This window comes from Trifolium pratense, linkage group LG3, assembly GCF_020283565.1.
Source record: "Trifolium pratense cultivar HEN17-A07 linkage group LG3, ARS_RC_1.1, whole genome shotgun sequence".
NCBI lineage: Eukaryota > Viridiplantae > Streptophyta > Magnoliopsida > Fabales > Fabaceae > Trifolium > Trifolium pratense.
In genome coordinates, this window is record NC_060061.1 from 34,552,348 (window position 1) to 34,566,589 (window position 14,242).

General features: G+C 35.0%; 2 protein-coding genes across 4 annotated transcripts in view; both read left to right on the forward strand.

Moving 5' to 3' along the window:
- Positions 1-1,156: 1,156 nt before the first annotated feature.
- LOC123916291 (probable Histone-lysine N-methyltransferase ATXR5) lies at positions 1,157-13,168 on the forward strand. 3 transcript variants are annotated; one of them, XM_045967719.1, is made up of 10 exons: positions 1,157-1,275; positions 1,434-1,510; positions 1,626-1,680; positions 1,800-1,856; positions 2,936-3,375; positions 3,501-3,578; positions 6,671-6,900; positions 11,937-12,037; positions 12,197-12,409; positions 12,674-13,168. In XM_045967719.1, the coding sequence occupies exons 3-10, from the start codon at positions 1,652-1,654 to the stop codon at positions 12,831-12,833; spliced, it is 1,308 nt and encodes a 435-aa protein (XP_045823675.1). In that variant the 5' UTR covers positions 1,157-1,275; positions 1,434-1,510; positions 1,626-1,651; the 3' UTR covers positions 12,834-13,168. The 3 variants fall into 3 exon arrangements, with proteins under 3 accessions (XP_045823675.1, XP_045823676.1, XP_045823677.1); XM_045967720.1 differs by having other exon boundaries at positions 3,081-3,375; XM_045967721.1 differs by lacking the exons at positions 1,157-1,275; positions 1,434-1,510 and having other exon boundaries at positions 2,971-3,375.
- Positions 1,263-14,242, forward strand: part of LOC123916287 (zinc finger CCCH domain-containing protein 38-like) — a 60,226-nt gene continuing 47,246 nt past the window's right edge. Inside the window, exons 1-2 of the mRNA XM_045967711.1 lie at positions 1,263-1,279; positions 1,345-1,347. The gene's annotated coding sequence lies outside the window, so the exon portion shown is untranslated. The remainder of the gene's footprint in view (positions 1,280-1,344; positions 1,348-14,242) is intronic.

The window sequence follows — 14,242 nt, forward strand, 5'->3', positions numbered from 1 at the left end:
GCAATGTTCCTGTATGTATATGTTTCTATTACTTAAGATAATTGTCAAATTCTTACATAGAGAAATTGGACAAAATGACTTCGGAGGTACTCCCTCCGTCCCAAAATATAAGCAAAATTAAGTCAAAAAAATTTGATGTATTTGATTAAAGATTTGGACCAAATACATTCACTTTTATTGAAACTAAAACTAAAATTTAAAGTAAATTTCATGTAAGAACAATTTTTATTGGTTATAAATTATGGAGAAAATAGGACTATAGGAGAGATAACAAATTAAATACATTTAGTATTCAATTTTATGAGAATAAATACAAATAATTCTTGAAAAAGATAAATGAAAGTCTTATACTCTCATTGTTCATTTTTAAGTGTTGCTTTTGACCACTGTATAACCAAAATTTGGATATGTACAGAAAAATAACACGAAAACATTGCAACTAGAATTTGAATATGAATAGTTTTATCGGTAGTTACAACTTACAACCAAAAGCAAAATTAAATTGGAATAATGCTTGGACAAAAAAGTACATAAAAAAAGTCCCCATGAGATAAAAGTAAATCTGAATGGATGTATCCCGGTTAATCATATCGTTCCCAATATGCCTAAAAAGTTCACCGTCAATTGCCATACCATTTCCGACCACAGTGACTAAAGTACATCGGTGGGAGCGATATGAGTAATCAACAACGGACTATGCAGCCTTTACTAACAAAATGATGAAAAAATAACAGGAAAAAATGTCAAAAAATGAAAGAATGATAAAATGAGAGTGATTTTTTTTTTAAACACAAATGTTGTCAATTTATAAAATTCACCAATCATTGTGATTGGTGGATGCTATGTCATAGTCACACACGTGGCCACATGTCAAAAATAATTTGATTGCATAAAAGACTGTTTTTTAGCCGACATTTGCTGCGTCATTGCGAATTCTATTCACAGTGTAAACATCGACGCTTTTTTCCTAATTTTTGCAATTTTACACATTCGCTACCTAATCCGCGAGTGAGTTAAATTGGAAACTCACGTGAAAAGCTTAAGAAGCGCGAAAAGAAGAACTCAAATCCTCATTTTATGCAAGAGCTTTGGATACTCTTTTGGGCTGATTGAAATCAACATAAGGCCCAATAGTTTCATTAGCAACTTGAGATCCATTAGCACATTTTTAGCAACAACATGCGTAATCACACTTTCTTTGATTGCCGCACCCACCCACGCTGAAGCTCCTCTGTTTCGTTCCTTTCAAAACTCACTGTTCATCATCACTCACTTGTAAGTTTTCTCTCAACCTTCAATGTCTTATCTAGGGTTTACTATATTTCCCCTAATTTCAATTTTCAGCTTGTTTCATAGCCTAATTTAGCTCAACATTCATTCATTTTCAATTTTCATTGCGTATTTACTTTAATTTGATTCTGATCTGATGATAGGTATATTCCGAATCTGTGAAAATGACGATGATCAGGAAGCTAGATAGAGAAAGAGCTCATTGAATTTCCATGCTTAGGTTAACATGCTTTCAATTCAATCCTTGAATTCCGTTTTTTCCCTTCCATTTGTGACAATGCTGAGTTTTGTGGGAACTCAGATACCATTTTTTTTTTCCTTTTTCCGTTGTTTAGAACAATGGCGTCGCGATTGGTGAAGCATGAGCATATCGAAACTACTGTTGCCAAGGTATAAATAAAAATGTATTGTGTGCATTTTCCATTTTCCTATGAAGAAGAAGAAGAATGTGTCATTTATGCATTTTGTGAATTTCAAAATTTATATGATGATTGTAATTTTGATTGCAGGCTAAGAAGATTAGAAGGCTTGCGGTTGCGGATAATATGGTACAACTTGGAAAAGAGGTTAGTGCTTAGTGGTTTCATAAAAAAAATGTTATAAATGCATCAAACATAACATTCTAAAAAAAATATGAATGAATAATTAGCTCAACTTGAAAGGAAAAAAATACATGTCAAGATTAATTTCACCATTTTTGAATAGCTACCTCAATAGCTTACATGACAAAAATAAACAATTGAACTAATTTTTCTCAATTTCCGATAAACAATATATGTATTCCAAAAAGATTAAATGGATGATTGCAATCACATGTTTCTCAACTTCCAAGGACCCATTCGAGTTTAGATGTTAATATAATTTTTTTTTGTCAAGTAGCCTAGTGGCTAGAAATTCTATCCTTAAGGTGGATAAGTGGGATGACCAGGGTTCGAACCCCAACCCCCTGCATATATAATGCAATGTCCTGCCAATTTAGCTAAGCTCACGAGACCATGTTAATATAATTTAATAATGGTAAATCAATAGATAGACATTATAAATTTTATTTCATTTATGATGGTTTTCAATTGGAAACCACTATTTCTTTTATAGATTCATAGGAAATATACCATTTTGTCAAAAAATAAAAAGCAACATACTATAAATTATTTGTATACTAATATCTAATTAAAAGGTATTATTTTACAAAATAACTATATTTTTCTAAATCCATTATAAAATCATTAATTATTATGATATAGAAATATATAGACATTTTATTAAATAATTTTTTTCAATGGTCAATTTTGTTTGACCAATCATTTAATGAATTGTAAAAAATAATTGACACATACAATGCATGGAGATTAATTTTAGTAAATAAAAAAAATCATAGCGTTTGACACATGAAACGCGGTAAGTTTCTTATGAAACCATAATAGTCTGCACGCATAAAAGTCTATGCCAACAATCCAACATGGTGCACATTAGCACAACCAATCAGAATTTTCCACATCATCGTTAGTAACACTCACCTTCCACGGGTAAGTGTCACACTCACTCTCCCGCGAGCGAGAGTAACAACACATAGAAACAAAACAAATAAACATTTCTTTTTTCTTTTTTTATTTACTTTTTTTCTATCACCTTCATTCTTCTTCAGAGTTGAACCATTTTTCGTCTTTCTGTATAAAATAGAGAGAAAGTTCTTCAAAAAAATTTCTTCGAAATTCTCAATTCTACCTACAAACCTTCTCAAATTTTCCAATCCAATGGCTCCGGCAACCTCATTGCCTTCATCTTCGAAGCTAGCCAACTTCATCCAACGTACGCATACACGGCACAACCTCAAGAAGTTGCGGCTGAAGAAGTACAGGTCGATGGCTGATATAATGGCGAGGGCGAGGTACGCGGTGGTGGAAAAAGAGGATTACGGTGGCATCATGTGTGACCAATGTGGCTCCGGTGACAACTCGGAGGAGCTGCTGCTGTGCGACAAATGTGACAATGGTTTTCATATGAAATGTGTGAGACCAATTGTTGTCAGAATTCCTATTGGTTCGTGGGTTTGCCCCAAGTGTTCAGGAACGAAGAAAGCGACAAGTAAGAGATTCATTGATTTTCTTAGTTTTTGAAATTGTGTTGTTTTTTGTTTTTATGGTAGAGTTGTTTTCTCAATCGTAATTATCAATGTGTCATTGTTTTTGTGATCGTTTAATGTGTTTCAGAGTTCACTCAAAAAAAAATTCTAGATTTCTTCGGGATTCGAAGGCGGGATTTCAAAGTGAATCTTTCTTCTCCTCAGGGTAATGTCCTGTTAAATTCAATTCAGACATGTTTAATATCTACAATTTTTTATTATTTTTATTGTTATTTTTTAATCTGTTTGATGATCATTTTGTCAATACACTATGTGGATATTTGTTTTGCAATTTTCAATTGAGCTTCTGATTAGTCGTTGTTTGGCTTTGTGAAAGTGATATGGGTTGAATTTCATTTATGCCATTGCTGAATCAATTTATATATGTGAACAGATTATTGTACATTGGAGCTTAATTCGTGAATTATTAATATTCCTGTAACTTGTTCTTTCGTATTTATTAGTATATGAATGGATTCTTTTAATGATCCTTTGGATTTTGTTTTAATTTTTTGTGAAGCATGCATCTGTGGCTGAGAGGGCTTAATGTTTTTAGTGTTATGAAATGTAATTGTTGCCCGGGTGTGGCTGAGGGCTTAAGCTTTTAATTAAGTTGGATTTATATCCCATAACGGTATGATAAGTCGACTAACTGAAGCGACTTGTAATTACTGGGGTTGTGAGTTGGATGAATATATATCTACCAAAGCTTTTTTTTATTTTATTCTCATATTCATGCCTCCTATTTTCATGATAGTAGCATTTACCTTTAGATAATATTGAACAAAAACGACCATTGTAAACCAAAAAAAAATTGAACAAAAACGACATTTGATGAAAAAGCTCATCTTTCAATTTCTGTTGCACGACAATTTATATGTAAGGCAGCTGCAAGGTTTTGCTGCGATTGGTATCATCAAACCTTTTTTGTTGTTTGAAGGTAAAGGTGGCCTGATCAAATGCCTAACTTCTTAGCAGTTGTTAAAGTTTGTATTTTATAACAGGGTTCTTAAGTAGTAAATATGACCATATTCTTCATCTGAATAGATTGTTTTGATAATTTTGTTTAGTATATAAAGCCTTTATTCTTGTAGAAGTGTCCTGGGATTTTTTTGTTTTTCTTTCATGAATCATTCTATATTCCCTAGATGACCTTTTATGCAAATGCACCTGCCCCATTCAATTCAAGACTAACCTCTGAAAATGTATATGAAGTGTAACTAACATGAGAAATAGTTAGCAGCATGAAGATTAAAATTCAGTTTAATAATATGATGTTTTCGTAAGTACTTTTATGCCATAAGTTCGAACTTATTTCACACTTACCTTAACAGATAGCTCAATAATCACATGACAATAGAGATATGAAAGTACAATGATACTTGAAATAGAGACATCAAAAGATAAACAATGCTTGGTGACAAAAGACTAAGTGATTAAGTTGCAGTGTTCAAGGAACAAGAAGAAATTGAAATGGATGTTGGAGTCACAAATTATCCTATGACTTGAAGTTAGAAAGGAAAATCTGACATCAACGGGGATATATTGATTCAAAAGTGGTCTATGATTTAGCATAAAACAAGTTAGTAGGATAACTTAACCATTAGAGTATCTGATATGTATGCATTTTCAAGAAAGCCAGAAAGATTTTACCTTACCTTGAAAAATGTTTGAGACATCCTAGGTGTATACAATTTTTTTTCTTCATTATTACTAATGAAGGAAATACAATATATGATGCATGTAATATCCCTTTGGATATCTGTTCCTTCATGTCTTTGAGGAAATTGTTCTTGCATGCTTTTGTTTTCCTAGAATGGCAAACACATTTAGTCTCTTGTTATTTCTACAGGATATACTGCAAATCCTTAGAAAATATTTAATTGGTAAATGACTAAATGAATCTAAACAGAGTTACTTTTAGATACCTTTTCCTACAATTTTTTTATGCTTTGATGTGATGTTCCAAGTACTTGGGAGAAGATATATATGAAGGAATTTTAACATGGATCAAATCATAGATATGAAGCATAACATATTAGTAAACAAGATTATTTAATTATTGTAATTGTGTACCTTGAATGATTGAAGAATAATCCATGGAGTAAGCCTGAGTGCTGCTTCTGCCACCTTACCGATGAACAGTTACATTTATTTTGTTTCAGTGTATCTAACCTAATGGCATGACTAGAATATGTATGCCCATCAATGGATGTAGAACCTCTCACTAGGCTGAATAAAAGAACGGGCCCAACCCATCACTGCCCGTTCAACTAAAGCCCAATAATATTTATTTATAAAATATAAATAAACATAACAAGTAAATAATGTTTGATATTATATATTTTTATGTTACATTTTAATAACTATTTAAAGTAATCCAAGTAGGAGATTGTTGAATATGTTGGATTTACTTTAATTAATTAAAATATAATTGAAATATTATCAAATATTGTTTACTTGTTATGTTCATATATATTTGATAAATAAATATTATTGGACTTTATTTGAAAGGGTCGTGATGAGTTGGGTCGTTCTTTTAGTCAGCCTATTGAGAGGTCCTGCCTCCACTGATGAGCATATATATTCTAGTCATCCCATTAGGTCAGATACACTGAAACCAAATAAATTTAACTGCTCATCAGTAAGGCGGCAGAAGCACTATATCAGTCTCACTCCATCGATTCTTCTTCAATCATTTAAGGTACACTGTTACCGTAATTAAATAATCTTGTTTATTAATATGCTATGCTTCATATCTATGATTTGATCTATGTTAAAATTCCTTCAATATATATAGGAAGAGATCAAATTACATCGGTTTAACATTTGAATAATGTCACACCGATCAATAACATTTTTAACGAATACAAATTTTACAAAATTCATTGTTGGATTGAAAGTTTGTATCATATAGATCATTCATGTAAATCTAAAATCATTTGAGAGTCATTAAGATTAACGGTGTTCAATAAAAATACATAAACCGTTAATCTTGGTGATTCTCAACAATATATAAAATGATTTTAGATTTCTATAAAAAAATTCATAAATGATCTATATGATATAAACTTTCTATCCAATGGTGGATTTTATAACATTTATTTAAATTAACAGCTTTTTGAGCGGCATAATATTACTCAAATGTTACACAAGTGTAAATTGATCCCTCTCCTGTATATTCGATCCCTCCCCTATTATATACTTATATTTATAATTGTAAGTTATTTTCTTAATTTATCCATTCTGGACTTGTAGATGCTAGGAGGCGTCGGAGACGTCCAAGACCTCTGGTGGTACAGAAGAAAAGCAGGAGACTTTTACCATTTGTTCCTACAAATGATCCTGATAGGAGACTGAAGCAAATGGCTTCCCTTGCTTCCGCTTTAACAACATTGAATATGGAATTCAGTAATCACTTGACGTATTTTCCAGGAATGGCTCCCAAATCTGCTAATCGATCCATTTTAGAAAACGGTGGCATGCAGGTCTCACCTAATTAATTCTCTTGTAGATTTCTCACACTTCCAAATTGACCTTTTGCAATCAAGCTAATTAGCTATTAGAAGTGAGAGAGAAGAGAGAGAAATTGTGATTCATTGATTATAGCAAAGTTAGTTACAACTGAATGTGATTCTTATCTTATATAAGAATTTGAAACTAACTAGGAGATATTCTAGAAGCAGTATTACAAAGCTAAACTGAGCTTAGTCATCTAGAGTACTGTATATCTCTAATATTCCCTTGCAGAAGCTGAGCTTGGCTTGAGTAATTGTTGCTTGTCAAAGACCCTGAGTTTGTCACGAAGGGAGCAAAATTTGGCAGCAGATAGGGGCTTAGTAAGCACATCAGCCCACTGGTCTTGTGCAGGAACATGAGAGACCACAAGGTTTCTGCTAAGAACCTTCTCTCTAACAAAAAAGATATCTAGCTCCATGTGCTTGGTCCTGTGATGTAAGGTTGGATTATGAGCCAAGGAAACTGTACTCAGATTATCACATAGAATCTTAGGAGTATGAAACTGACATCCTAATTCAGTAAGTAGGGATTGTAGCCATAATATTTCTGATGATAGATTAGCAAGACTTCTGTATTCAGCTTCAGCACTAGACCTTGCCACTAGTGTTTGCTTCTTGGACCACCAAGAAACTAGATTAGGACCAACAAAGATGCAAGCACCTGATGTAGACCTTCTATCATCAGGATCAGATGCCCAGTCAGCATCACAGAAGCCAATGAGAGTCAATGGCTTATCAACTGGTGCTGCTTGTATTAAAAGGCCATAATGCAGGGTACCACTAAGATACCTAAGAATTCTCTTAACTGCCTTCCAATGTTCTTCAAGAGGATTAGATAAAAATTGGCATACTTTGTTGACAGAATATGCTATTTTAGGTCTAGTGAGAGTTGCATACTGCAATGCACCAACAATAGAACGAAATAGAGTAGGATCTTCAACAGGAACAGACCCCACTTTGGAAAGCTTGAGACTTGAAACCATAGGAGTTGGCATACCATGTGCAGTATCCATATTTGCCTTGGCCAGAAGATCTCTAATGTACTTAGCTTGTGACAATAAAAGAGCACCATTGGCTAAATGAAACACTTCAATCCCTAAAAAATAGTCCAAGGCACCAAGTTGCTTAAGAGCAAATTCTGCATTTAGCTTGGAAATAAGTTGTTGAATATGATGTAGAGAGCTGCCTGTGATGATAATGTCATCAACGTACACTAAGACAATTAAATGCAAGGTACCAGTTTTTATCATGAATAGACTTGGGTCACACTTACTTGCCTTAAATCCATAACCAATGAGAGCAGCCTTCAGCCTATCAAACCAGGCCCTTGGTGCCTGTTTGAGACCATATAAAGCTTTATTAAGCTTGCAGACCAGAGTCTTATCTGAGACCTCAAAGCCATGTGGTTGTTGCATATAAACCTCCTCTTCTAGAATCCCATTCAAAAAAGCATTATTCACATCTATTTGCTGTATAGGCCATTTGTTTGACACAGCCATAGTTAAAACAGTTCTTACAGTAACTGGCTTCACTACTGGAGAGAAAGTTTCAGTGAAGTCAGAACCAGCTTGTTGATGGAATCCTTTAGCTACAAGCCTGGCCTTGTACTTGTGAATAGTTCCATCTGGATTCTCTTTAACTCTAAAGACCCATTTACACCCTATAGGCTGTTTATGAGCAGGAGGAGCAACCAAGGTCCATGTGTTATTTCTAAGAAGAGCATCGTACTCTTCCTTCATAGCAGTAACCCAATGAGAGGACTGGAGTGCCTGCTTAACACTGTTTGGTTCAATGTGAGTTACAAGGATAGTGGGATTATTTTTGGTTTTGGACCTTGTGAGCATGTGGTGAGGGACATGAGGCTTCTTGGTAGGCAAGGGTGGAGGTGATGGTGAGGGTGAGACATGAATAGACTCATCTGCTGGAGAGGGAGAAAATATATGTTGAGAAGCATTAGATGTTTGTATGGGAGGAGAGCTAGTGGCAGAGTTAAAGGATGATGATGTTGATGGTGGGGTGGGAGGTGAAGAAGGTCTAGGAGTATGGTAAACAGTGGTGAGAGGTGCAGGACATAAAATTGGAGACTGACTAGGTATATTTTGAGTGGGAGTGGGTATATCTTGGTGTTGGGTAGGTGAATTTATAGATTGGGTGGGAAGATGGAGAGGGACATGTGAGGGAGAGTTGTAAACAGTAGGTGTGGGATTAGGATTGTTGGATTTGGTGTTGGAGAAAAGGGAAGAATATGGAAACCTTTGTTCATTGAACAACACATCTTTGGATATATATACACGACCCTCAGGACTTAGGCACTTATAACCTTTATAGGTAGAGGAATAGCCGAGAAAAACACACTCTTGAGACCTATAAGCTAATTTTGTAGTATGATAAGGTCTAAGGAAGGGAAAGCATGCACAACCAAAGATTTTGAGAGCTTTATAGTCAGGTTGTTTATTTAAAAGGACATAATAAGGTGACTTATTGTCCAGCACGGGGGTAGGAATTCTGTTTATAAGAAAAGCTGCTGTAACAAAGGCATGATCCCAATATTTCATTGGTAAGTTGGCTTGAGATAACAAGGTGAGGCCAGTTTCAACTAAATGTCTATGTTTTCTTTCAACTAGGCCATTTTGGTGATGAGTGTGAGGGCAGGTTAGTCTATGAACAACACCAAGTTCAGTGAGGTATTTGGTAAGAGGCCTAAATTCACCACCACCATCAGTTTGGACAGTTTTAATCTTGCAATTAAATTGCAGTTCAACCATAGATTTGAAGTGAATAAATTTGCTCATGGTTTCAGATTTTAGTTTTAAAGGATACACCCAAACAAATCTAGAAAATGCATCAACACATGTGAGAAAATAAGTAAAGCCAGTAGAGGACTTGATGGGGGCAGGACCCCATAAATCACAAGTGACAAGTTCAAAGGGTGTGTGATAAACAGTAGTAGAAGAGGGTGCATGCAATCTATGACTCTTTCCTAAGCAACAAGCAGAGCATAGACCATTTGGAGACTTAGATGGAATATTAACATTGCATAGTTTTAAAGCTTCTTTAAGTGCATCATGGTGAGGGTGTCCTAAACGTGCATGCCACAAATCATAAAGAGAGACAGTCATTGGTGCACAACCAGAAATATTATTATTATTTGATGCAAATTGAGAAACATGAACATAAGGTTGAGAATTAACCATAGAAGCAGACAAACTAGAATGAGGAAAGAAAACAGAATTACACTGTTTAGGAATTTTATTCAAAGCAGAAATTGAGTCTAAGGGTGAGGCAAACTTATAGAGTCCATCAGCTCCAACAATGCCATGTAGCAGAACTTCAGAAGAAGCCTGTGATTTAACAAGACAAAATGTAGGGTGAAATTCAAAGAAAACATTATTGTCTTGAGCAAATTTAGACACACTCATGAGATTTTTAGTTATAGAAGGAACTAAAAGCAGATTATTAAGGGTAAGGGAGGTTTTAGGGTTGGTTTGGGAGGTAAAACACATTGAACCAATAGAGTTAATAGTCAAACCTTGTCCATTTCCCATTAATACTTGATCAGAACCAGGCAAGGATGCTGCATCAGAAAGATTAGAAGCCTCAGGTGTGACATGATGTGAAGCTCCAGAGTCAGGGTACCACCACTGGTTGTTAAAACCTGCATTTCCACCAGTAAGTAGAGCTTGAGGCATAATAGGACGTTGAGGTCTGGGTTGATATCCATAGCCATAAGGATTTGAGAAAGAGGCTTGGTACTGTGGAGGTTGAAACTGTGGAGGTCTATAGCCATAGCTTGGCATGGTTCCAGTGTGCCTGTAGTGACAGATAGAAGCATCATGATTGTTCCTGTGACAAATCTGACAAGTGACACCACTGTTGTTTCTGCCTCCACGGCCACCACGGCCAGAGCGTCCACCACCTCTACCATATCTACCACCACGATGAAATTCATCTCCTCCTTGAGATCCATTAGCAGTAATATGACTGGAACCAGAGGGAAAAGAAGGATTAGGAGGCTGTGAAGTCTCACCAATGGAATTTTGAGACGAAACTGGTAGAGATGGAGTTTGAGTAAGATTGACAGTTGCAGCATCAGTGAGACTCTGTTTCTTGTTCTTCTCAAGCCTGGTTTCATGTGCGAGCAAGAACGACTCAACCTCATCAATGGAAACAGAAATTGACTTACTCGAAATCGCAGCAACAACTGGATCATAATCTTCTGGTAGCGCATCAAGAACTATCTCAATTAGGTTACGAAGAGGAACGGGATCACCAACGGAAATCAGAGATTCATTGATTACGCGAACGCGTTGGATGAAATCAGTGACGGTGCGATCTCCTTTGCTTAGGGTTCGCAATTCCGATCTAAGTTGTCGCGCTTTGGTAGTGAGTAAAGTATGAAAATGACGATGAATTTCGTCCCAAACCTGCCACGAGAACGTGTGATCAACAACCTTCGCAAGAAGCGAATCAGAGATGGTGGAAAGAATCCAGGTACAGATTAACGCATCGTTTTTCTCCCATTCTTGATGAAGCGGATTGATTGTTCCTGCAATACGATCTTCTTCGGTGAGAAATTTCTCTGGTATCACTGGATCGGTGATGTATTTCTGCAAATCACATCCACGAATAACTCCTGAGATTTGTTGTTTCCACTGCTTGAAATTCTTGTCGTCAAGCTTAAGAGAAACGAGATTTGAGATCTTGTTCCCTTTAAAGGGATTTGCTTCCGCCATGGATCGAAGAAAGAAAAAGCTCAAGATACCATATTAGAAGTGAGAGAGAAGAGAGAGAAATTGTGATTCATTGATTATAGCAAAGTTAGTTACAACTGAATGTGATTCTTATCTTATATAAGAATTTGAAACTAACTAGGAGATATTCTAGAAGCAGTATTACAAAGCTAAACTGAGCTTAGTCATCTAGAGTACTGTATATCTCTAATATTAGCATGCACATCTCCATCATTGTGTTCTAGTTTGATAGACTGTCTGTTTTTTTCCTCTCAGGGTCTTACAAAGGAAGATGGGGAGACCTTAGAATGCTGCATAGCTATGACTAAGCGAGGCAAATTCCCTCCTTTAATGGTCGTTTATGACTCATGTCAAGGGTACATACTCATCTTACACCCATTACCATGAAGTAGGAAAACAATTTTTGTTAACTAACTAATTTTATGCTTTAACCCATCTTACACTTATTAGTTATTACCACAAAGTCAGAAATGTTACCTTAACTATTTTTTTATTTTCCTCGATATGTGATGTAGCTATACTGTGGAGGCTGATGGCCTAATCAAAGATATGACATTTATTGCTGAATACACCGGCGATGTGGATTATTTAAAGAAAAGAGAATCTGATGATTGCGACAGTATGATGACGCTGCTTCTTACAGCAGAAGGTGATAACAGTCTTGTTATTTGTGCTGATAAACGCGGAAATATTGCTCGCTTCATCAGTGGCATCAACAATCATACTCCGTAAGTTTGTCTCACTTATTGCATGTTAATTTTGAATTAATGGGATAAAACATGAGGGGGGATGTGAAGGACCATTTTACTTTGATTTGTTGTTTCATGTAGACTGCTCTATTTTTCACTGGTATACCATTCATTTGGACGTTTTTGTTTCCATAATGCTTTCTTGCAGTCCATTTTAGATGTTCTTTGGCTTTGGTGTGCTCTTTAAAGAACTAAAATTTTCTTAAGTTTCTTGTATTTAAAACATGTCCAATCTATATGCAGGGATGGTAGGAAGAAGCAAAACTGCAAATGTTTGAGATACAATGTTGATGGGGAATCCCGGGTCTTTTTGGTTGCTACTCGAGATATTTCCGAGGGGGAGAGGCTATATTATGATTATAATGGTTATGAGAATCAATACCCAACTCATCATTTTGTCTGAGTCCAATTCATAAATATATCTCAACAATCCTATAGAATTGGGACCTAATTTTAGACCATTAGGAAAGGGTTTTCATGATTCTCCTGGAAAAAAAAATAAATTATAGTTCTTGTAGATTGAACAAAAAATGTCTTAAATTGTTACCGTGGGCAATTCATTGTAACTTATGCTGAAGATCAGGCCTAATTATGTGGCTTAGAGATGAATAGAGAGGGGGAAACCTTCATTTTTGTTTTTCATCTCAAAATATGAGCTGAGATATACATGTTTTTACTTTACTACAGTTTCAAGGATTGAAAATGAAAACATTCTCAGATTTTACTTTAAAGGTATTACATTCAATCGTTATTTTCTTTTGCTTATCGTTTATTATTTCCTATAAATACTGGTTTTGAATGTAATATTGGTCAATCTTCTTTTGAATGCGAACATAATCCTCGAGAGATGAGAGATATGATTATGATTCATTTTTAGATTTATTTTCCCGTGCTTTGTCAAATTTATTTATTTATTTTCCTTGCATTCAAAAGATGGTTCGGCTATGCTTTTAAGCTCGTATTAGAAGTTCAGTTGTAAGCATACTGAGATTAATTTCTTTGTGGTTAAGTTTATATGGTGCATGAAGATACCCTACAGTGAACTCTAAAATAAGACAATTTCGAATATAAGATTTTGATGTGTATTCTGTACTTGACTTCCTATATTATACATCAGTCACACATAATAGTTTATTTATGATCACAATTTTGAATGTAAGATTTTGATGTTAGCTATAGCTTTCAATTTGATGAACTAAAATGATTTGTACAGGATATTAGATATTCCTTACATTATTCCATGTCATTGTTGTGGTTTACTAGAGATGTGAATACATCTTCAAAAATTTGAGTAATTTTTGCTTCTTTTATTGTCATCATTTTGGCTTCCTTTTAAATAGCATTCAAGCTTTTTTTTTTTTGTTAACATGGATGCGTAATTTTGGTTGTGTAGTTTCTATGGATTAACTTAGGTGAGGCCTATTTTATCCCCTTCATAATTTGGGAGTATTTGCCATTAATCAATGGATTAACTTAACTTGAATGCATTCTATGAGTGTGGTAAATATGCTACGTAATAAGGATGGAGTTTGTTCGGAAGGTTGAAGCTTGTATCATCAAATTCGAAGACTACTTCAATTATGTTAGGAAATGTGTATTTGTCATCCTTATTGTGAAGCAAATACAGGTGCGGATAGCTTTAGCTCATATAGGGTGTGATGTGGGTTTAAATGTGATGTTTAATGAGTTTTGGTGGACTTAAATTACTCATTTATATTTGATGTTTTCTCTCCCAACCCCCCTCAATTCTTTTCTACCCCTGAATTTCCATTTTTGTCCTTGGGGTACTGCAGTTTATACGAACCGAAATAA

Bases quoted from the DNA above. Each gene is read 5' to 3' on its own strand.
- LOC123916291 (XM_045967719.1), top strand. From the start codon at position 1,652: ATGAGCATATCGAAACTACTGTTGCCAAG. The intron at 1,681-1,799 runs GTATAAATAAAA...TTTTGATTGCAG, and splicing joins TCGAAACTACTGTTGCCAAG to GCTAAGAAGATTAGAAGGCT. The intron at 12,038-12,196 runs GTACATACTCAT...TATGTGATGTAG, and splicing joins GTTTATGACTCATGTCAAGG to CTATACTGTGGAGGCTGATG.